General features: G+C 38.3%; 1 protein-coding gene across 1 annotated transcript in view; it reads left to right on the top strand.

Moving 5' to 3' along the window:
- ATP10D (ATPase phospholipid transporting 10D (putative)) overlaps positions 1–22,929 on the top strand; it is a 31,064-nt gene extending 8,135 nt beyond the window's left edge. The window contains exons 6-22 of the mRNA XM_053976676.1: positions 369–500; positions 1,313–1,440; positions 1,584–1,836; positions 5,242–5,477; positions 6,127–6,315; positions 8,272–8,887; positions 9,050–9,156; positions 10,046–10,172; positions 11,326–11,510; positions 12,651–12,960; positions 13,534–13,610; positions 14,135–14,260; positions 14,650–14,850; positions 17,474–17,554; positions 17,797–17,901; positions 19,215–19,402; positions 21,229–22,929. Of these exons, the coding sequence (XP_053832651.1) occupies positions 369–500; positions 1,313–1,440; positions 1,584–1,836; positions 5,242–5,477; positions 6,127–6,315; positions 8,272–8,887; positions 9,050–9,156; positions 10,046–10,172; positions 11,326–11,510; positions 12,651–12,960; positions 13,534–13,610; positions 14,135–14,260; positions 14,650–14,850; positions 17,474–17,554; positions 17,797–17,901; positions 19,215–19,402; positions 21,229–21,586 (3,419 nt within the window). The 3' untranslated portion in view covers positions 21,587–22,929. The remainder of the gene's footprint in view (positions 1–368; positions 501–1,312; positions 1,441–1,583; positions 1,837–5,241; positions 5,478–6,126; positions 6,316–8,271; positions 8,888–9,049; positions 9,157–10,045; positions 10,173–11,325; positions 11,511–12,650; positions 12,961–13,533; positions 13,611–14,134; positions 14,261–14,649; positions 14,851–17,473; positions 17,555–17,796; positions 17,902–19,214; positions 19,403–21,228) is intronic.
- The last annotated feature ends 240 nt before the right edge of the window (positions 22,930–23,169 follow it).

Here is a 23,169-nt window from a genome sequence, read left to right as displayed (position 1 = left end):
GACAGAAGTTTTTACACTAATCGATATGATGTATACAGCCAGATAGTTGTAACAGAGGTGTAGGATTTTGTAGAAAATTGTAGAAATACTATGGAAGAATGATGTTATTTCTATAGGAAAGAATATTAGTGACAGTTAATGTAAGCTAATAAAAGTTAATGTATACATGACAGATTTTGATTTAACTTGTTCAGTTTTCTTTAGGACAAAATTCATGTATTGTAGGAGAATATAATTTGTTCATATTTGTAATGGCTGTTCAAATATTAGTTAATAGAAATATTCTGTTTACTAAAGCCTTCAAATATAAAGCACTTGCAGTTGTGGTACCTGTTCTTAGAGAGTTTCAACCACCTTTTTGGTTGCAGGTCATGAAACCAAAGCTATGCTGAATAACAGCGGCCCTCATTACAAGCGCAGTAAATTGGAAAGAAAAGTGAACACTGATATTCTTTGGTGTGTTCTGCTTCTACTTTTGATGTGTTTAACTGGTGCAATAGGTAAGTGAGAATCGCTCAGATTCTTGCTATTTTCCTCTTTCAGCCTACAATGGTTAGTGTTTTATTTTGGGGCTGATTGATTTTGTCAGTCTTCATCCATATGTAATTTCCTGAAAGCTGGGAATTCTGTGAGGTTTAAGTTCATGTTGTCATGTTTGATCTGGAGTGTGGTTAAAAAGTATGTTACTGATGCGAGTTTTTGGGTCTGGAGCCTGTTTCTCAATTCGATTTATCTTTTTTCTTACTAACTGTTCTTCAAAACTTTCCCTTAGGATTTTTCAGGTAACATGAGATGCATGTACACAGACCTAGTGTGACTAAAGTTTTACTGACTTGATATTTTAAGGATTTATTAAATTATTAGCTTGACTAACTCTAAGCAGACTAACTCTTATGACAGATCATAAAGGTGTTTAAAATATGTTAAAAATATGTTTAATAAAACTTCAGATTACACTTAAAAATGATGACATGATGATGTGTTCACTAGTAGACTAAAACCTGGACACGCAAGGATAACAAAATTAATTGCCAGAGGGTTTTTTTGGAGGGGAAAAAACTGTTTGTGAAGTGTAGTTAATAATTCTTTATTTCTGAGATATGCTGAATAGATGCTGTTGATAGAAGGCATGCAAGGTATTCATGATACTTGGGACTGATACTTGGGACTCCTGTTAGGAAAAAGCCCAAGATGTAAAATTGTATTTTAAAAGCTTAGCAAGAACTGCAGAGTATAAGAGCTAACACAATAACCCTGAGCTGTGATACACTTTACATAAAACTGATTGACTTTATCTTGTTCTTGTTTCAAGGTCATGGAATTTGGTTAAGTAGGTATTCGGAAATACCTTTTTTTAACATCCCTGGGCCAGATGGGAAATCGAGTCCTCCAACATTAGCAGGCTTCTATATGTTCTGGACAATGATAATTTTATTACAGGTAACTGGTCTGCTTTGAACATGGTCATATTCTGATCTCATTTGTACCCTTGAAGTAGCTCTTCAGCTTCCGTAGAGCTACTTCATGTTTGTAACTGGCCAAAGACTTTGGTTTTATTTAATCCCTATTTTTTATTTCGGTAGGTCTTGATCCCTGTTTCTCTCTATGTTTCAATTGAAATTGTCAAACTGGGACAAATTTATTTAATACAGAATGACATTGATTTTTACCATGAGAAAACAGACTCAAGTATTCAGTGTCGAGCACTAAATATTGCTGAAGACCTTGGCCAGATTCAGTATATTTTCTCTGACAAGACTGGAACCCTCACTGAAAATAAGATGGTTTTTCGGAGATGCAGCATTGCAGGACGGGAGTATTGCCATGAGGAAAATGGTAAGACACTAAACCTTTGTTCACCTGGATCATTTTTCCAACATATTTAATACCATGAACTAAATATTCTTTACTCGTTATGGAAGAAGTCATGCCTACTTGGTTTTGTTTCTCACCATAGAATATTCAGAACCCAGAACACTGGAAAATTTCCCATCTAGTCTTTCCTCTTTTTTTTTTTTTTTCCTTCAGCTAGAGTGCCAAAGCTTACCTAGCATTTTAAGGTTTAAACATTCTGTTGACTGTCCTAACAGTGTACCACCTTTATGTAGTATATGTTAAAACTCCACTTTGACATAGTTCTGCTCTTGAGGATATAGTAACCCAAATTAAATACATGCTTAACAGTATTATTACCTTATTTAACAGTAATTTTAAGGTACAAGTCAATCAGATGTGTGTCTGTGTGTGTGTTAATGCTGCGAAGGTAAGTACCTTCATTGCAAATGACTGTTGTATTCTTACTTAGATCTTACACAGCTGCTTATTATTAGCCAAAAAGTCAAGAAGCAGTGTTAATGAGTAGTTGCTGTCTTACTGTCTAAAAGTGTAGGATCTTTCAATATGTATTTCATGGGAGCCAACTTGAAGTCTTCTGGGAGCTGGGAGAAGATACAACTCCAGACATAAGAAAAAATTGGGCAGAGTGACATGAATGATTTAATTGTATTAATTATATAAAAGCACGGAGAATTTATTACAGTTTATCGTGTGTATGTACTAGTGTCTGCAGACATTTGCTCTTTTGCTAGTGGACAATCAAATATTCCATATGAGACCAAGGGTTAGGTGCTGATGATGGGTGGACATGTGAGGCACAGCTGTGTAGTAAACCCTTTTTGTGGTTTTGATGTGTTTGCTGCTGGATGCAACTGCTCTCAACTACAAGCAAAAGGCACACTCTGCTGGCCACAGCAATGAATCAGTTCAGCCCTTCTTTTGTTGTGTCACAGGACTGGATTTTACAGACAAATTTTACAGCAATTTCTGCACATATTTTTTTGGAATTGTTATGATGAGGGTTCCCAGATGCTTCTTTGGCTTTGCATAATTGTACTGGGAAGGATGACAACAGCAGAGTGAGAAAAAATATTTTATGAATTAACAACTTAAATAAAAAGCACATATTTTCAGAGCATTTCCTAAATCAAGGTAAACTTTCGGAAAAGAAACCAAAAAGTGGTGTGAGTGATGCAGCTGTGGCTTATTCGGGTCTCAGTGTGCCAGGGAAAGTATGCCTCCACATGCTTCTGCTAGTAGTTCATATAAAGTTATCTTCCAACATTATTAGTGTGTTGGTTATGGGGATAATTGCTTCCTCCTGTGCCCTGTCTTTCCCTGGCAAGTAAACATGCATCTCTTCCTAACAAATTAGAAATTATATGAGCCCTGAAAATCAGTTTGAAGAACATTGGAGGTCCTGTTTTTTAGCCCTGGTTTATATTTGTTTAGATGCATAGAGCTGCTGTTTGCAAGGCTCTTACTACATATAGTAAGAGTTGCAGTGCAACACGGTACAGTCTTCTGCATAGAAGCTGCCTCATCTGAACATATATTTCTGTGTTTGTATCTGCATTTCCCAGGGTAAAGGGATGCCTGTGATTGGTATATTCCTCCAAAGAGATGCCCCTGGTGATGTTCTGTCTGAAGTGAGGTATGCTTCTTTGACCATGGCAGTAGAGCAGTGTGGTGTTGTAAGAGATGCTACATGTTACTTCAGACAGAGCATGCAGCTTCTCCACAGCCTGGAAGCAGAGCAGAATGGGCATGTGTTGCCCAAGTCTGCCTCTACAAACACATACTAAGTCATTGCTGCTGCTTTGCAGTGAAAGGTATCAGTGCTTCATGTGGGATTTTGTATTTGGTAGTTGTGGAGAGCCACAGTCTGTTATGTTCCCACTTACCTGTTTTTTAGAAGAGCTATGTTACTAATTTCATGTTGATATCAGGAAGATGGCCTGCCAAGGTGTAAGCTCTGGTCTCTCTGTTTCCGTACACTCATCAGAATAGCAGGATGGGTGACAGGATTCTTTCATTTGTGTTGCAGAAAGAGAAGACAGTAGAAAATACAAGACTCACAAATGACATAATAAACCTATTTCCATCTCATTTAGAGCAACAGACCTGGGGATTATCTGTGGTTAGGTTTTCTGTTTGCATAAAACAGAATGATATCCCACTTTTCACTTCTTTTCTGTGCAGTTGGTACCACCTGAAATAAAGAAATAGGCAATTAGTGGTGTTGCTGGACATGTCTGCAATGTATGCCGAAGTTGGTTTTTTGCTAGTGTGCCATTGCTTGTCTTCAGATTTCAATGAAATAAATAGGCAACACACAGCTCTCAGAACAGTTTTTCCATGTGGATTTTAGGCACTGAAGTGCTGGTGTGTGCTCATGGAATGCTGTTTTCACAGTGAGAGGTAAAACTTGAAAGCTGAATAGTGTTCATAGTTCCGGTGCTTTCCAGAGATTTCAACTTCTGGCATGTGGTCAAACACTCTCAGAACTCTAGTGCAAATACTTGAATATGTTCTTAATCAAGCACATGATAGCATAGGAATGTTTCCATTTGCTACAGAGGTTCTTTACACCATTGATTTGTGGAGAGGAACACAACAGCATTTATATCTCTGGCACAAAGGTGTTACACATGTCCAGACAAAGTTTGATTATTGAAACTTGCTTTTCAATTAAAAATTCTGAAAATGTGTGTCTTTTTGTGAGGAGATGTCCAATAGACAGAGTTTGAATGAGTTCCTGCTAGCAGCTGTATTTATGAAACCCCTGACATACAATCCTGATCCATCATAACATAATGCCTAGAAAACTCAGCAGAAGTCTGGTCCCATTTTCTGGCCTAAAGCAGAATTGTTGCTATTATTCTTTATGAAATTCTTTGTTTTATTTCTTCAGAACCTCCACTAAAGTCCTATTCACTGCTTTCTCAGGCATTCCATTCTAATGTGTCCCCTCGTCTCTGACAAGGTTTTGTTGATACCTAGCCTGAGTCCATCTTGCCACAATACGGAGCCATTGTGTCTTCTGACAGCCACGGTGTTCACAGAAAACAGGCTATTTCCTATCTCTGTGCAATTTCCCTTCACTTGAACATGCATTTGACTCCCATCAATGTGCCCTTCTGGAGGTTGTGTAACTCCAGTTTATTTTACTGTATCTATGTGACTCATGTTATGCAGAACTCTGGTCATTCTTGTTCCCTCTTCTGGATTCAATCCAGTAGAATGCTGCTCAAACAAGAAGACAGTGTGGTGGCTTGTTACAGGTTCAATTTTTCATAAATGGTGGATTATTCTTAACTCTATAACTAATTCCTTACTTCAGGCGATATTTTGGACAGGTTTCTTTTTGCTCATGGAACAATAATTTTGTTTCCCTTTCTTTAGCAAAGAGGTTGGAATCTTACCAAGAGATGGATTCAGAGGATGAGGATTCAGCTGATTTTCAGTGTGGCTCTTCAACCCCTACTTCAAAATGTCAGGGGAACAACTGCAGAGCTGTGTGTGAACCTTTGAACAGAAAGTCTGTGACCCAGTTGTCTGGTAGTTACTCTGCATTCAAAAGACAAGATGAAGCAGGTGCTATTTCCAACTCAGGACATACGGCTTTCAGCAGTCCCATTGTAAGTAGAAGCTGTTGGGTTTGATGCTAAATTTCTGAATTAACTCATGAGGGTATACTCCTATTTGATCAGATTGGTAGTCATTTAAGAAATCCTTTCTCTCTTCCACCAAAATCAGAGGTCTCATGATGGCTTGGTTGCATGCTATTTACAACTGACATTACAGACACATGTTGATTCATGAAGATGTATACTTTGACTCTTGCTGCTCTGCATCCATGATTGCTTCAAGTGAAATTACCAATTTAATCACAGTTTGTCCTTTTATTTTAAGAGGTTTCTAGCATTTTCTCTTGTTTCTAATAGGAAATATCTATATGGTCATTACTTATTTGAAGTTATGTGAGGAAAAAACTCTGCTTCTGTACCTGAAGGTGTCTAAATACCATTCATCAAACTTAATCTCTGTTGAAGTGTCTAAGGCTATGAACTAAGCCTTTATTGTTTACCTCTTTGGGCAGGAAGTTTGTCATTTTCAATGGACTGGCACAAGGTAGTAAAGATGCCAGAGTTCCTCTGTTTCCTGGTATTACAACTCAGCACAGGAGGGAAGTTGTATGAGCTTCTACACTTTGATCGTCTGTAACTGATTTAACCTCCAGAGACTAAGTTGATAACCTGATGGAAGCTTTTGTTCATTTCATAATAGGAAACAGATGTTGTACCAGACACACAGCTGCTGGAGAAGTTCAGTCAAATTTCTTTTCATTCCTATCAGCAATCAGAAGAAGCTAGCAGCAAGTTATCTTTGGAGACAATGTATATCATGGACTTCTTTCTTGCTCTGGCAATCTGTAATACTGTTGTAGTCTCAGGTCCCAGTCAGACACGTCAGAAGGTAAGAAGGCCTTGCTTTTGGTTATTTGGCCATATTTGCAAGTAGCTGATCTCCTTTTGGTTCAATTACAAAAAGAAAAATTTTTGTAATTTTAAACATTATCCTTTTCACTTCTGCATTTTTGTCCTATTAGGAAGAAGGGAATTACTCTAAAACAATGGAGTGTAATGAGCTAAGAAATAAAATAATACTGATAAACTGACTTCAATCTTTTTGTTTCTGTGACCATTTGTAACTTTTACAAGAAAAATTTGGAGATTAAATTTGTAATTTTTTCCATTTTCTAATTATGCGTTCTTTTAGATATGGGTATAACTTCTTGTAATAATACATTAACACTCAGGTTACCTTCACAAATAGGTTATTGTTGGCTGAAAAATAAGAATAGTCGCTGAAGATTCGCAGAATATTGAAGCTGAGAATGCTCTTACCTCTTCCTGACTATTAAAACAGACATTCAACAGAAGTATGGAAGATGAAGTTTTATATGTATATTAGTCAGAAGAAAAATTGATTTGCTGTATGGCATAAAGTTGTCTTATCATGAATTAACAGTGCATTTGCTAGTCTGCCCTGGTTTAGTAGTTTGGAGTGATCACTTGTTGTTTTCATTGCACACAACCTAACTTTTTAAAAAAAATAGTACTTTTCTTTTCCAAATCTTTTGGGTTTTTTTCAGTGTGGGATTTTCATAATTCCATTTTTTGCCAGTTTTGACTGTGTTGCAGGTTAATTCCCAAGTTCAGCTTTGATTTCTTTCCCTCATTACCTGGTGATTTACATTCATTGACTTTGTTTTTGGAAAAAAAAAAAACTAATGACATGTGCAGAACTAGATTTTGGTGTCCATCTAGGCAGTAAACCTACAACCATAGCTGGAGACATTCACAAAACATATCTGTGGGGTATGAAGTACCTCCTATGTATAAATAAGCCTGGTGTTTTTCCAGACATTCCCAGAAGGTGTGTAGTAGGCAGCCTAAAGAGCCGTGTGTGGATGAGGCAGATGAGTTCATTGTCAATAGTTACCTATTCCTTAAATGGACTGGAGAATAATATACAGGTGAGAATCTTGGTTTTCTGAGAGTAATATGTCTGAATAACTTGCCAGCAGGGTAGATCTCCAGGTCACTAGTAAGTAGATTGGGAGGAGCAATGTGGAAAGAGGTTTATGATCAGGGGATAATAGGAAAGAACTCAAGGCAATGGGAAATTTCAATGTTGTCATAGGAAGAGGCAATGAAAGGACATTCATAGTCTCTGTTTCCATGATGTTGAATGGAGGCACATTACAACTTGCTGGAACTGTGGAGGACTGAGCCACGGGTTGTCCCTACCTTTTGCTTTTCTGTGGCAAAAGAGAACGTGCTTCCTGGTAACTCATTCTTACATCCTCACCAGCCGTGAGAAAGGAATGTCAGCCTTGTATGCCTTATTTTTGTAAGCTGTTACCTCCCTAGCTGTTCTGAGTAGCAGAAAGCCAGTTATTTTGTAACACTGATCACAGGGGAACTGTCTTTTAATTTAAAACACTAAAAACTGTTGATAAGGTACTGTATGTTTAGCAGTTCTTGTAGCTAGTTAGTGTGCAGGGGTTGGTTTATGCTATTTTGCTAATTCAGAACAAGGATTAAAGTGTTTAGTTCAATTTGCCACAACTTCAAATAGTTACAATGTCATATTTTGTTCATTACTGAAAGTTCTGAAAAGAAGTATTGCATGGAGTATTGAATTAAACTTGAAGGACTTAAACAGGTTATAGAGGCTGTTTAAGGTACTTATATGTTTTCATGTTTACTTGAGCTGGCCATCTTTAATACAAACAGTCAAACCCATGGTAAACTTTAAAATACTACTTTCATTATGAAACATTCCTACTTTGTAAGGTGTCCTTCCTTAATATAATAAAATAGGGAGAATTTAGCATAAATATTTTCTCTAACTATTCTGTTCCAGATGAGACTCTCTTCGCTGAGTAGAATGCCTATTAAATCACTTGAGGAAATCAGGCAAATGTTCCAGAGATTTTCAGTCTGGAGACTAAGTTCTTCCCCACTTCCAAGTGTAAAGGAGTCATCATCTGAAAGCCCCAGTAGTTTTGTGAGAAAACTGTCTATTTTTAGAATGAAACTGGCTTCACCTACTTTGGATGGAGCTGCTCAAAGGATTTCTGAACCTCACAATACTGACAGCCCAGCAAATTCTCAAGTGCCTGGAGAAGTACATCTAGTGAATGTAGCTGCTGGTGGTGAACCCAACCATGCTGTGTCATCTATCGAATTATCTCCCATACCAAAATTAAGTTATGAAGCTGAGAGTCCAGACGAAGCTGCCTTGGTTCATGCTGCTAGGGCTTATAAATGTGTTTTACAGTCTAGGACTCCAGATCAAGTAACTGTGGACTTTGCAGGTCTGGGGCCTTTAACGTTTCAGCTTTTGCATATCCTGCCTTTTGATTCACTGCGGAAAAGGATGTCAGTGGTGGTTCGGCATCCAGTCTCCAACAAAGTGGTGGTGTACACAAAAGGTGCAGACTCAGTCATGATGGATTTGTTGAGAACTGCATCTGAAGGTATCTATAGAACTTGTAATTCTTTGCTTGCCCTTATCATTCTTTAATGATAAGTTTCAACGTTTTGCTACTTCAAGAATGTATTTAGACCTTCAAAATTTTCTGCTAAATTTAGCCTAAACATGCATGTTTAATTTACTTTCTCTTCTTTTTGTGTGATAGTACATACTAGTAATTCTGAAATTGAAAACAAGATTAAAGAGAGAACTCAGCAGCATTTGGATGATTATGCCAGAAGAGGACTGCGCACTCTTTGTATTGCTAAGAAGGTATTTCTTTTAATATATATTTTGAAGAATGCTTGCAGTCTGTGACCAGCCTCAGTGGCATCACCAACAGAGCAAACATTACGTCTTCTAAATAGATTCTTCTATTGCCACATTTTTTTATCCTGATCTTCTTCTAGGAGGAATTTGTAAGAAAACCCAGATCAATTCCTGACATCTGTTAGATTGCCATTGCTGTCAGTTTAGGATGCCAAGCATCTTAACATCCTAATTTTAAAATAGGGATTGTCAAATAGCCAGATGTTTTTTAGGAGTCATAAGCAGGTCTCCTTGTATGACTCTTACCCTGGGTAGAATTCCAGACACAAAAAAGAGATTAAGTTACATCTGTTTTATTTGGTTTCACAAACGGTTTGTAATGTTACAAGCTGTGGATGCACAACTGAAGCGATGTTTTGAGATTCCATTTTCAATTCAAAGCTGCTTGGAAGTAAAATTCCATAGGGATTGAAACGGGTGAGAAGCCTCTTGACAAAGCTTTGTGCAAAGTGAAAGCATAGGCTGTGTAGCTGTGCAGCCATCGAGCTGTCCCCAGCTGTGCAGTGGTTCTGCTGCAGTGTCAGCGCTGCAGGTGAGCAGCAGTAGGGAGGGTGCACTGTGCCCGTTGCCCTGCCTGCCTTCCATCTAAATGGAAATCTGTCAGGCAGCCCCAGGAGCCTGTAGGGTGCCAATGAGTAGCCTGGCAAAGTAATCTAACACTCTGAACATTGTACTAAATCCATGGACATCCTGGAGCATGTCAGCAATGCCCTGCCAGGGGCTGCACTTGTAGCTTCGGGACGTGGAGAGCAGAAGTAACCATGAGAACACTTTTGATGCACTGTTGAAAACCCAGTATAGATACATGCCTATGTTTTCCCTCCCTGTGTAGGTGATGAGTGATGCAGAATATACAGAGTGGTTAAATCATCGTTTTTTAGCAGAAACCAGCATTGACAATAGGGAGGACCTGCTGCTTGAATCTGCCATGAGGCTTGAGACCAATCTAACTTTGCTTGGTAGGTGGAAAATACTGTAACTCCCAGGTAAATGTCTATGATGTTCACAATTGGAATTTGCTTGCAGAAAGCTGTGCTTTGCTTACACAAAGCTTTGTAACACAGAGCTTTCTACAGACTTAGAATCTATCATCACTCCTGAATTTTCATAAATCTCAGTGGTAAGTTTGTACTACTTGTAAAGCACACTGAAGACAGATGGTGCTCTCCTGTTGTTTGTAAAAAATCTACTGTTGTGGGTTTTTTTTTTTCTTTTATTGTTAATATTGTGTGTTTTTCTATCTTCACTAGAGTTTTTACATGTAATTATAACACATGAAATGATAGTAACAAGTCACAGGCCTGCCTGTGCAAATACTCAGAGATACCCCATTTCTGGGCATATTTTCTATCAGTGTTGCATTCGTGGCACAGCAGGTGTGCTTGTGCTGTGTTCTCCTGTAATAATATGGAGAGAAGAAGTCAGGCCTGCTTCTGCCAGAACTATTCCTCTGAAGGTCATTCAGCTGTGCAGAAATGAAACAAAAATGTTTGCTGTAGGTATGTGAAAGGTAAACTGCAGGCAGTCTGGGATAATCATTTTAGAGAACTGCCCAGCAAATAACATTTGGAAAACAAAATGCAAAGATCTGACTATGGTGGTAAAGGCAGCTCATGCTAGAAGCTAAAGAGAGACATATCCTGTTGTTTAAAGGGTGCTCCTTTTCTCATTTTGTGTCATATCTGCTTAGTGTAAATACCATAAACCTTGATAATAAAGGAATTCTGGGATCACTGGCTTCAGTTTCTGGAAAGAAGCCAGAGCAGTGCTGCAAACTGATTCTTTTTTAAGGATATACAGGTACCCTTGGCCACTAAAGGAAACAGAGAGAAGTCAAGCTGCTTTGGAGACCTGCTGTCTTGCAGGTTCGTATCTCTGCTGTGATACTAAGCAATATGGGTTGGCCCTGACATTAAATGGAATTGAAAATAAGGAGGTTAAACAACTTCATACTGCCAAGGTGCTTTCTTTCAGGAAATTACAAGCACATCATGGTAGCATGTCTGTTTTGGGATGTGTGTACAGAGAGAAAACCAGCTCATCCTGTCACTCTTGAAGCATTTTGGTTTTGGAAATAGAGCAGCACTAATATTTCTGCTTGTCTAAATGAAGGTGCCACTGGTATTGAAGATCGCCTGCAGGAGGGTGTTCCAGACACAATACAGGCTTTACGGAAAGCTGGAATAAAAATATGGATGTTGACAGGTGACAAGAGAGAGACAGCTGTCAACATTGCCTATGCTTGTAAACTTCTGGAACCAGAGGACAGAATCTTCACTCTTAAATCACAGAGTAGGGTGAGTAGAAAAGTAGATTTTCTTCTCTGCTGAAAAATTCAATAAGGCTAGTCCACAGGACAATACAGAAAAGCAAATGTTGTTTGCTTGGGAAATCAAAGAACATTTGCTTTTCTGTATTGTTCTTCCTTGTGGGTAAAATATGAAATCCTTTCTATGTATGTAACATCTGTTTCTTTATATGCAGACCCTACATTATGATTAATTATTTTAATTGAATAAACTTCTTAATTTCTCTCTGTGGTAAGCTAAGGAGCTGACATGGCCTCATATTTAGAGGATTGTTCTAAGACCTTTAATTTTCCTTTTTTCTTTGCTTTTATATGTCTTAAGAAATACAATTTGTATATGCCATAAAAGAATTAACTGTGGGGAAAATAAAGTGAAAAAAGAAAGGATTTTTAGTCCAGTTGTGTTTGAGAAAAGCTTGGAGTTTGATTTGTGCCAACATTTTCCTTTTACTCTGCTGGGAAATTAGTGTCTGTCTTAACAGTGAGAACTAAGCCTCTTTTGAAGCAGTGCTCTTCCTCTAGCTAGGCTTAGAAATAAAAAACAGGATTTGATACTTTTGCATTTCAAAGTAAAATGATGAGAAGATTTAAGAAGATGTATTTTCTTCTATGTTGCATGTGCTTTACGTATATTGATACCACAAACTTTTTGAGCTTCTTATATTGATTCTGATAAGGTAAAACATTCCACAAGTCCAGTTCTTCAGTAATTCATGGCAGCTCACCTGTAATGTGATATGAAGTGCACTTTTGGCTCTGCATGCCAGACAAAAGAAACACAGAGAGCAAAAGTTTTATCAAAGCTGTGTTTATATTACAGAATCCTTAATGGTTGCTTTTCCTGCTAGTCTGTGAAGGTTTTCTGGCTTGCATAGGTTTTTCTCTCTTCTCTTAATACAATACACAAGCAAATCTGCTAAAGCAAAGTTTATCATAGACACTTTCATTAACAACAGTCTACATCCTTTGTGATTTTAAAGGGGTATTCAGCCTCATGTCTGAGCCTTTCAAGATAAATACTATACAAGGACAGAATTTGATGTTTTCCCCATATGAATTTTATGAATTGAAAAGGGAGGCAGAGTACAAACAATATTTCATAAGATGCCTTTTTCTTGTCTTTTATTAGGATGCCTGTGCCTTGGTAATGAGCAAAATTTTAGAAGACATCCAGAATAATACTTCTGTCAAAAAAAACCACCGTGAGAAACTTGGAAATGTCTCTGCAAGTCCCTCCACCCAAGCTCATGGGTTCAATTCAGGCCTGGTTATTGATGGAAGGACTTTAGAACATGTCCTTCACGACAGCCTACAGGATATTTTCTTGGAACTCACAGAAAAATGTCGGGCTGTAGTCTGTTGCCAAGCCACACCACTGCAGAAGAGTGTCCTGGTCAAACTGGTGCGAAGTAAGCTAAAGGCAATGACATTAGCTGTAGGTGAGTCTTGTGGTTATCCTCCTTTCTCTGAAAAGAAGTAAAAGCCAGTTTCTTCTCTCATATATTTTGCTAATGTCTGTCACAAAATTTATTTTATGAGCAAGATAATCCTTTGAATTTTAGCTGTCTCTGACATGAGATGATGTTTGTCTTCTGAAGTAGCAAATTTAGTCCATAAACTTATGTCAGTATAAAGCAGTAAGAACAGCATCAGTCATACCGTTGTTATGTAACATGCAAAGCAGAAAGTAAGAGCTTTTTTCTTTCTATCATAACCCCCCAAAATTGGGAGGTAGAGGGGAGATGACTGGCTGTGATTTAAAGCACACATATTTTGTGGTGCAGCATGCCAGCTAAATTCTGACAAAAGGAGCATCTATTATCTATTTGGAGAACATAGTTCAGGCAGGTGTTCCACTTAGTAATCCTGTTTTCCTTAGTGCTTTTCAGTGTTGGCCATAAAAATGTATTTCTCTGAACTCTCTGGTGTTTGATATTTGTCTTTTCCTGACACCTTCTTAGCAATGTGATAGCCAGCAAAGCTAGTTTTGATTTTTCTTGTTTTCTCTGTAGGTGATGGTGCCAATGATGTCAGTATGATCCAGGTGGCTGACACTGGTGTGGGAATATCTGGCCAGGAAGGCATGCAGGTAGTGTATCCAAAGACACCTGCAAATGATTTGCAACTGATTTAAATCAGTTCAGAGTGTACTCTGGAGACCATAGTCAGTTCCCTTACATGGGCAAAACTTTGCAGCCTGAGCCTCACACCCAGGCTTCAGCATTCCACCAGGAGCAATCAGAAGCTGAATGCTGCAGGTCAAGCTCCAAACAACAGTTTGCTGCCTGTCAGTGAGCTCCATATTACTCATGTCATGCGGGGAAATGAGCAGCCTAAGTGTCAGTGTCAGTGATTTCTGTGCAGTGATATATTGTGTTGTAATAATGATGACAGCCATATTCCTGTCGGTGCTGTGTTGGGCTGAGCTTTCTGTGTTAGTTGTAAAGTCTTGTATGGAAGGGGATATGTGAGGGAGGATAACCTGGCAAGCACTATGTATAAAAATCAAATAATAAGAACTTCCAACAGTGGGTAAGTTGCTTGGTTGGCAGTATCTGAAGCTTACTTTAACAGTTTGGTTAAAGCATATCCTTTTCTTCGTGTGTATTGCAGGCTGTGATGGCCAGTGACTTTGCAATCTCTCAGTTTAGACACCTCAGGAAGCTACTGCTTGTCCATGGTCACTGGTGTTACACTAGACTTACCAACATGGTGCTTTACTTCTTCTACAAGAATGTGGTATGTAGCTGTCCCATTCTAGGAGAATCACAGTTTACATGTTTTTGAGCACTGAAAGGCTTAGTGAGGCTTTATTTTCTCTCTTCCTATTGTGAATGGTTTCAAAAAGTATGTGTCTAACAATTCAGTTTCCCATTTGCCTGCAGAGGCCAGAGGCTCTTATTCCTTGGACTAAATTTCCCACTCAAAGCCATTGTTTGATTTCATTAAACAGTGGGTGAGGGGCACTACTAATATGGTGGCAGCACGACTGTTTCAGCAAGTCATGTCTGATTTTGAAATATTTCCACAGATTACTTTAACCAGACCTAAGACCTACCAGTTTTTCTCTCATTTTTAAAGCATTTGTCAATGGCTAAAATTTCATCATGTTGTCTTTGGCTTTTCAGACCTACGTGAATCTCCTGTTTTGGTACCAGTTTTTCTGCGGGTTTTCAGGCACATCAATGACTGACTACTGGATCTTGATTCTTTTCAATCTCCTTTTTACGTCAGTGCCACCCATCATTTATGGTGTCTTGGACAAAGATGTATCTGCAGAGATACTCATGGAACTGCCACAGCTTTACCCAATGAGCCAGAAATCTGTGGTAGGTTGCAGAGTGCTTGGCCTGAAGCAAATTCAAATGGTCAGCATTTGAGCCATATCTGTCTTTCTTTTATGTTTCATCTCAGACGAACATCATTTTAAATTACTTTCTCTGTTAGGAAGCGTCTAGGCCTGGGCAATATGTGCACAAATAAAAACCTGTTTTTCAAAAGATATTTAAGCTCTTTTCAGTAATAGACCTGATCTTATCAGACATTTGGATGATAAAAGAAATTAAAGACTTCAGGTAAAGCAACGTACTAGACAAACATTGTTACCAGCATATTTATTTCATTCATTGTGTCAGCTGTCAACATGTTTCCTCAAACTGGGATTTGCTTGAGCAAGATAAGGGCACACTATATACTCTGTATTTTTTCTTTGTCATATAAAGGTCTCAACTGACAAAGAACCAGAGCAAATTAACTTCAAATAATCCTTAAAGAACCTATGTCAGTCAGGGTACTTTTCACCTTTCAGGTATGTTCTGAAATTTGCCTTCCCACCTGAAAATACTATACATCATACCTGGTCTATCAGTAAATTCTGTCCGAACATTTAGCGCAGAAAACCAAAGGGAGTGGGGGAGTAGGTTCTAAATCAAAATTATATAACTCAGTGAGGTTTTTCCTGTTTTCTGCTTTGCTTAGCATGAATTCTAGCATAATTTTAAATTTATAGTTCTAAAAATTTAATAATTGAAATAATATCTTTATTATTATAGCAATTGAAGGCAGTGACGTACTGAGCCTGAGACAAAATAGGTACTAATAGTCCAGAGAGAGGAAACATTGACTACACGAGTCACCTAAAACTCAATATTTTCTTTATGATCAGATCCTACAATATCATTAGAAGGCATTTCTTTACCAAGAGGATGGTCATGCACTGGAGCAGATTCATAGAGATGTGGTCAATACCCCAAGTCTGTCAGTGTTAAGGAGGCATTTGCACAATGCCCTTAATACCATGCTTGAACTTTTGGTCAGCCCTGAAGTGGTCAGGCAGTTGGACCAGATAATCCCTTCCAACTGAAATATTTTTTTCTGTTCTATTCTACTCTATTCTAACAAATACTACTAAAAATAAAGAGCTACAATGTGTTGTGTACTAGTGTTGTCACATTTATTATAACCTGGCAGAAGTTTAGGTCCGGTCTAGAAGGGAAAAAAGGTTATACAGGGAATGGACAAATTGTTTTGCTTGTTTGTGGACTTCTACATTTCTTTTTATATGCGCTTAAGTATTTTATGTTGCTTGGTTTACAGTATTTTTGAAAAACAAAGTATTCTTTTGGTACCAATCCAAACCTGTGTAGATTGGCTTGAGCAGTTCTGTGCTTTGTCAGTCAAAGAATTTTGATTAAGTAAATGTTGCAAGGCCTCATTATTTGTTTTGATCTTCAGGATATGTACAATGCAGTGATCTGAGCTGAGATGAAGGTTTTGAAGCAACATAATCAGAATTACTGCATTATATATTTTCTTCTTTCCCTTTTTATTCTCTTATCTTCTGTTAGTTTTTTTGTCTTTTGTCCATCCCATAATTCCTTGCTCTGTGGTTGGAGTTACTATCATTTCCTTTCATGCATGGAAGCACATGGAAATAATTGCTTGGACTTAAATACAGTATAGAAAAAAGATAAATGCTTTAAAAGATGCAATATCACAATATTGCACCATGACATCACGAGTGTACAGCTTTGTATAAACCATAAAAAATAATGGAACAGTAAATGGGATTCATCTTCAGTAGTTTAAAGCACTTTCCTGAAAGACAAATAAATTTCCCACATCACCTTCAGACAGCGGTTCAGTTCTTAAAAGGGCTGAACGGTTCTTTGGAAAAACCCATCTCTCCACTAATCATAGAGGGCATCCTGGATGACTGGACTTCTCACCTATGTGTCTCACTTCAGTGCCTGAAGGAATGGGACATAGCTGAGCCAGAGCATAGGCAACTATGGTTTCCTAGGTGGTTGATCTGTCATAGCAGTCTGCTGCTGCTGAGGGAGGAAGTCTTATTCCCTTCTCCCTTTTTTTCTTCCTGTTCCCTCTTCATCCATATAGTTAAAACTTGTTTTCCTAGTGCCAGCTCAGTTATCCCATCAGGCTCTCCCAGGAGTTGATTTAACTCACTAAAAGAGCAATGTGTTATTCCAGCAGAAAAGTGAGTTGATTTCTCCCATCTGATGAGCTAAATTAGCTCACAGAGGAGTCCCATCCACACAGAGGAGTCAAACAGCATACATAACAAAAAAGGGATGGAGATAGAAGAAGGTGGGACTTACTATTCAGTGATGGTAAGCTTCAGGGTACTTCCCTGTCTATCGGCATCCTCCCCTCCTTAGGACTCAGCTTTAACTCTGGTACATCTGTCCTGATGGAAACAGCTGCAAGATTAGAGTTCCCAGAGCTGGCTGCTGACTTAAATACTGACAGTTAGCTATATGTGTGGAGGGAGATCTTGAGCTCTTTGTTCTAATAACTGTAACACAAAAGATGCCTTTTTCACTTGGAAACTAACTGGAATTACTTCTGCAGATAATCTTTCCCCAGATCCAAATTAATGCTCGTTAAGGATGCAGCAATTTGTTACAATGCCATTATGTTTTTCTCTTACAGGCTTACTTGCCTTCAGCTTTCTGGATAACCTTGATGGATGCTTTTTACCAAAGTCTTGTTTGCTTTTTTGTGCCTTACTTTGTAAGTGCTGGCTACAAAATAATATTTATACATTTTGACTTACTTAAAACCTAAGCAAATTAGAGAATAGAATGAAGTATTTGATTTTTAATTCTTGTATATGAATGTATACTAAGATTGTCATTGGAACAGAACTGAACTCTGTGTGTGCAAATATGTATGGTATTGAAATTATTCATGCCACTTCATGTTAGGACTATACATAAAGAATATTTGATGCTGACCACTGTGTTCCTTTACAGACTTACTGTGGCTCAGACATAGACATTTTTTCTTTTGGAAACCCCATAAACACAGCAGCACTCTTCATAATGCTGTTTCACCTTCTCATTGAGTGCAAATCTGTGGTGAGTACTTTGTTTCCCAAAGAGTATATTCCTTACAGAGTATGTGCATACAGCTTTCAGTAAAATTAAAGGGAAGAAAGGTCTTAAAATACAAGACAGAAAATAAGTATAAGAGGGTCAAACCCTAAATATTGTGTTTATGTTATCATGTGAGCTCTCCTAAAGCATCTGTTATTGGAACCAATAGAAATATGACTAAAATTAACAAAACTTGGCCTCAGAAGTATTTTTAAATAGTAAAATTATCCTACTTCATTTTAAGGTAGGGTGGTTTGGCGGGTGTTGGTTCACTTTTGCAAATGGTAAAAATCCACCAGTGATCTGCTGAAACTTCCTTAGTTTGCAGAGTTTGCATCTCAAAGACAATAGTGTAAATTGCTGATTTTGAATGTTTGGAATTATCTGTGACCAGGATAAACAGTTCAGAGGTGTGTTTTTGATGCCAGAACTGGAAAACCATTGTGCTAAGAAACATTATTTCAGTTTTCAAGTCTGCACAAGCTAAAGCATCTGCCTTAGCTTGGATATATTTAGGGCCCATGCAAGGGTAATACTTGGAGTTTTGGCTTAATTTTAAAGAAAATACAATAATGGGTATTGTAGAAGGACATTTATTAATGGGTTTTGTTTTTTCTTTGTCTTTTTAGAAGTATTTTTATTATTGTTTTATAATGGATGAAATTTCAAATTATGATTCAGTTTTTCACTGTTCTTTTGGGAGTATGACAGCCATAATTAAAATGTTTTTATTGATAACATATATATAGCATGAGTGTATTCACACTCTTGACTAGAGAACCTTACTTAAATGTGTTTTATTTGGCATTTTTAATGTTGGCAAGCTGTCAGACCAGTGACAACGTTGTTTTTTTAGTAGCTGTTATAGCTATTTAGCTATTCTGTAAAATTACAGAAAACTCCAGTATAGAAAGGTAACCAATGTCTCAAGCAAGATATATAAAGGTGGTGTCATGTGAAGATCTCATCTTCATTTGCTTGAGAAAGCTTTCTGTGCTGCCAGTGGATAAGGTGGTAATCTGAGGCAAATGTCTTTCACAAAAGAATAAAAAGCTATGAATTTATGAGAATTTAAAAAATTAAATGTCTGGAACACCTGTATACTGCAGAAAGAAGGCTCCATTCTTTCTGGAGTGTTTGGTATGAAATTAGGACTATTATCTGAACAGATGTATCCTCTGTTACATTCAGCAGCTGCCCTTGGAGGAAAAGCGTGCATGTTCATGCAAATACAGATGTAAGAGTCTTTCTGTTTTACAGCTTAAATCTTACTTCTTTCCTTTTCTGAATTGCAGACGTGGATACATACAGTAGTTATAGTTGGCAGCATCCTGTTTTACTTTGTGTTCACTCTGGCTATTGGAGCAACCTGCAAAACCCACAACCCACGATCAGATTTTTACTGGATCATGGAAAAGCACATGACAGACCCAGTATTTTACTTAGTTTGCCTCCTGACTACTTGCATTGCTCTGCTACCCAGGTGAGTTTCTGCTTTATAATTGTAGACTGCTGCTGTTACCAAAATTAGTTGTCTGTGATGTTATGAAACTCTGGCTAGAGGTCTTTCCTCCCTAGTATCCCCGCATAAAAATGAAAATTTCATGGCTCTATTTGACCAAGCTATGTGAGGACAACTTTTTAGTGCCATTTAGTTCTCCAAGTAAATTTCAGTAATAAAAGTTTTCTTTTTTGACTTATATAATATTAAATATTGTCTTTGGAGGGCAAAGAAACAGTAATTTTTTAAATCACAGAATTCATAATTTATATACAAACCAGTTAAATTAGTGACCAAAGTTGGATATGTACTATATATAGACAAAGAAATACTGTGCTTAGTCTGTGTTAGTTTGTGAAATGATTTTCTGTTTGAAATTTATGTCATGAATATGTACAAGAGTATTTAGAGTGAAGAATGCATGTCCAGGCTTCTTTGTGGTGTGGAAACATGCTGACTAGATTCACAAAGGGTCAGGATAATTTTTTGTCTCACTGAAGTTCAAGTTTAATAATTCATTCACCCTGGAAGGGCCGTAGTATTGGCTGGTGGTGCAAAACTCCAGCATGCTGAGCATGGAGACACCTGAGTGAGCCAACAAAGCAAAACAAACCATGTGAAAACCAGTGGAAGAGACTTCATCAAACCTTCTGTTTAGCTTTCTTCAGTAGACTGAGAAGAGTTGAGGAGAATAAGTGCTGTTGCCTGCTCACCTGATGTCATTTAATATCATTAGGCACAATCTGAGCACACTTTCTGGATCAAGTGCTGTAGAACAGCATAAGTTATCAGTCCTGCCAGCAGGAAAGCTGGCAGAGCCATGCCTGTAGATGCCTGCAATGGCCACCAAGTATTAAGTCCAGTTTGAACGTGTCTGATCTGCGTCTTAAGCATTTCATCAAGAGTTTTACTGCACTCACTGAAGATTATGACTGATCTGATCTGACTGATGGCTTTGGTTCACACTTCAGCAGAATGATGAACCGTGAGGTGCAAGAAACACGTGGCTTTCTGTCCCTGCTCTCAGCTTGGTTGAGGTGGTGACAGCTGAGCCTTTTCTTTCACACACAGTAAATCTCCCCTACATGACAAATTAATAGATAAAGGCTGTTCTGGGACCTTTTGGTAGGGCTGTAGAGAGCCAAGGTGGGATAAAGGTTTCAGCTTGGTGGCTACTTCCAATGTGTGGCTTTTGAATTTTGAAGACAACAGTGGTTTTCATGGTAAATTAAAGGCAAACTATTAGAAATTCCTTAAGTCATAAGTACTCTCCGTGTGTCAATACCTCAGAAGATTTATAGCTGTTGTGGCTAATTTCAGCTTTTCTACTGCAGTAATTTGAAGCAGAAGTACCTGTTATGGGACTACTGCTATCACATGTATGTTTTTTTTTCCATGTTTATTTCTGATATGATCCATTTTATGGTGCTGAAAAACCCCCACTCAGGGGCATTGTGAAGCCAGGGGCTCCTCTGCAGCTTCTAGTGTAAAGGAGTGAGATTGGGGCTTTCATTGGATGTTCAAAGGAGAAGTTCTTTTACGGAGGGACAGATGTTGGATGCCCTGTTGCCTGAAAATTCACTGCAAAAATCTGTGCTTAAATCCAACCTAAGTTGGCAGTTAGGTCAGTTCTAATATCACAGAATTACAGAATGGCCTGGGTTGGAAGAGACCTTAAAGATCATCTAGTTCTAGTCCAAGAACTAGGCTTCAAGGTTATTTGAATGGTGCTTGGTTTCCTTTAGTCACTGGAAAGAGTTTTGGGCTTTCTTTTAATCAGCTTATTTGTAACTGTGTTTATTTTGTAGATATTTGACAAGAGTTCTCCAAGGAACATTGTTTCCATCTCCGGTGTTGAGAGCCAAGTACCTTGTCAGACTGTCCCCCAAGGAGCAGAGGAAAGAAATTAAGAGATGGAAAGATGAGTGTAATGTGAATTATAGGGTGGAGCTCCAAGCTACTTCTGTGCCTTCCAGCTCAGCTGCAGGTGCTGTATCAGAGGAAGAAAGCACTGACAGTATTTTGCCAGCATCTAAAACACCTTTTCAGACCTGTTCAAGAGATGGGTTATTAAAGAACACCTCCTTCTTACCAGACATTCAGGATGAGTCTGGGAGTACAAGTGGCTTGAACTCTGAAAAGACTGAATTTACCAGAGGAAAATAATACATTTACATTTGGTGGCAACAGATCATGTGCTGAAGTCTCTGTGTGTGCTTCTGAAAAGGGCAGCAGTGCTGTATCTAGCACACAGAGCAGTTTTGAGTTCTAATTTGTGTGAAGATGCTTTACTGTATTTTACAAAGTTGGAATGCTAGCTGGTTAAATGCAGGAGTAATAACTGCTGATTTATGCCAAGCTGTGGTTTTGTTTTCTTCAGCCAAGATAGATGATGAACACATTTCCTTAAAAGCTTGTTTATAAGACTTTCTCATAATTTATTAGGATGTTCAAGGTCTAAATGTCTGGATTATTTTTTTGTATTTCTTCATACAGTAGACTTTGCATACTGCTTATTTCTTGTATGCAACATTGCATAACACCTCTTGGTGTTATGGACAGGAAATTGCATGAATGTGCAGAATCCAGTTCAGGTAAGTTCAGCCTGCTCCCTTACTCTGCTACCCTAGAATCCTGGTATGCCTTGGGATTCACCACCTGCTGAAGTATGAAGTAAGCAACGGGGCTGGGATGTGGTGTTACTGGTTGACTTGTTTTAAGACTTTTTATTACATGTAGTAGTGTGTGTAGACAGTAATTCATAGAACTACTGTGGTCCAGTTTGTTCACCAGGCCATTGCATGGGCCATCTCACTGATGGACAAACACCATTTTAACCATAAGAGAGAAGCCCAAAGGAGACACGTGTAACAAGTCTCCCTCACTTTCCTCTTCACGTAAAGAGCAAATCCTTAGTGCGGTCTTTTCTTTTCCATGACAGTTCATCCTCTTGCTGTATGACTCCATTTTGACTCCATGTGCCATTTCATGTTATCTGCAACCAAAAGGACTTCTTTCCCACTTCACCCAATTCAGATGTTGGCTGGCTGTCTTTTCTCTAAACTACCTCATGCCTGTACTGCAGAATTGTCTGCCAGCAGCAGTGAGGAGCTCCAGTCTGTCTTCAGGCCTTCCCTTAGAAATAGGAGCTTCTATAACACTCTCAGGTGTTTTTACATTCCTCCAGGCTTTTATAATAATCAGCTTAAGTGTATCTAAAGGCTGCTCAAAAGAAGGCATCTTGCATTGCATGTCTCACATTTGAGTGCTGTGACTTATCTGTCTCCAAGATAGATGAGTCCTTGCCCTCTGCCAGTTTCCCACTGCTCACACACTGCACAAAAAGTGGCTGAGGTACATGTGGCAACTTCTAGATTCCAGACTCGCTAAAATACTGCTCCTTTTTACTTCCCTTCCCAAAAAGTTACATGGACAATTTAGAGAGGAACTTAGGAAATCTTTGTGTATTCACCAACACCTGTTGAAATAAACAGTTTCCTCAAACTGTAGCTGCTAATGAATTATTAGTGCTGAACCCATTTTGTGGTTTTGTTACTTTCTTAAAGTTTCTGCTTTCAAATTGCCAAGATTTGTGTGTTTATTTTTAGGCACCATGTTTCAGGCAAGGGCTCTGCTTTCTAAATGAACCATGAGCTTTCCACATCAATGATCAACATTACATATTCCACATCTTTTAAGATCTCTGAAAGAATTTAAACAAACGCTGTGAGGTCTGGACAGCTGCTGCT

The sequence above is a fragment of the Vidua macroura genome, chromosome 4 (assembly GCF_024509145.1).
Source record: "Vidua macroura isolate BioBank_ID:100142 chromosome 4, ASM2450914v1, whole genome shotgun sequence".
Classification (NCBI taxonomy): domain Eukaryota; kingdom Metazoa; phylum Chordata; class Aves; order Passeriformes; family Viduidae; genus Vidua; species Vidua macroura.
Note: the sequence above shows the minus strand (reverse complement) of the source record. Positions and strands in the feature narration are given on the sequence as shown.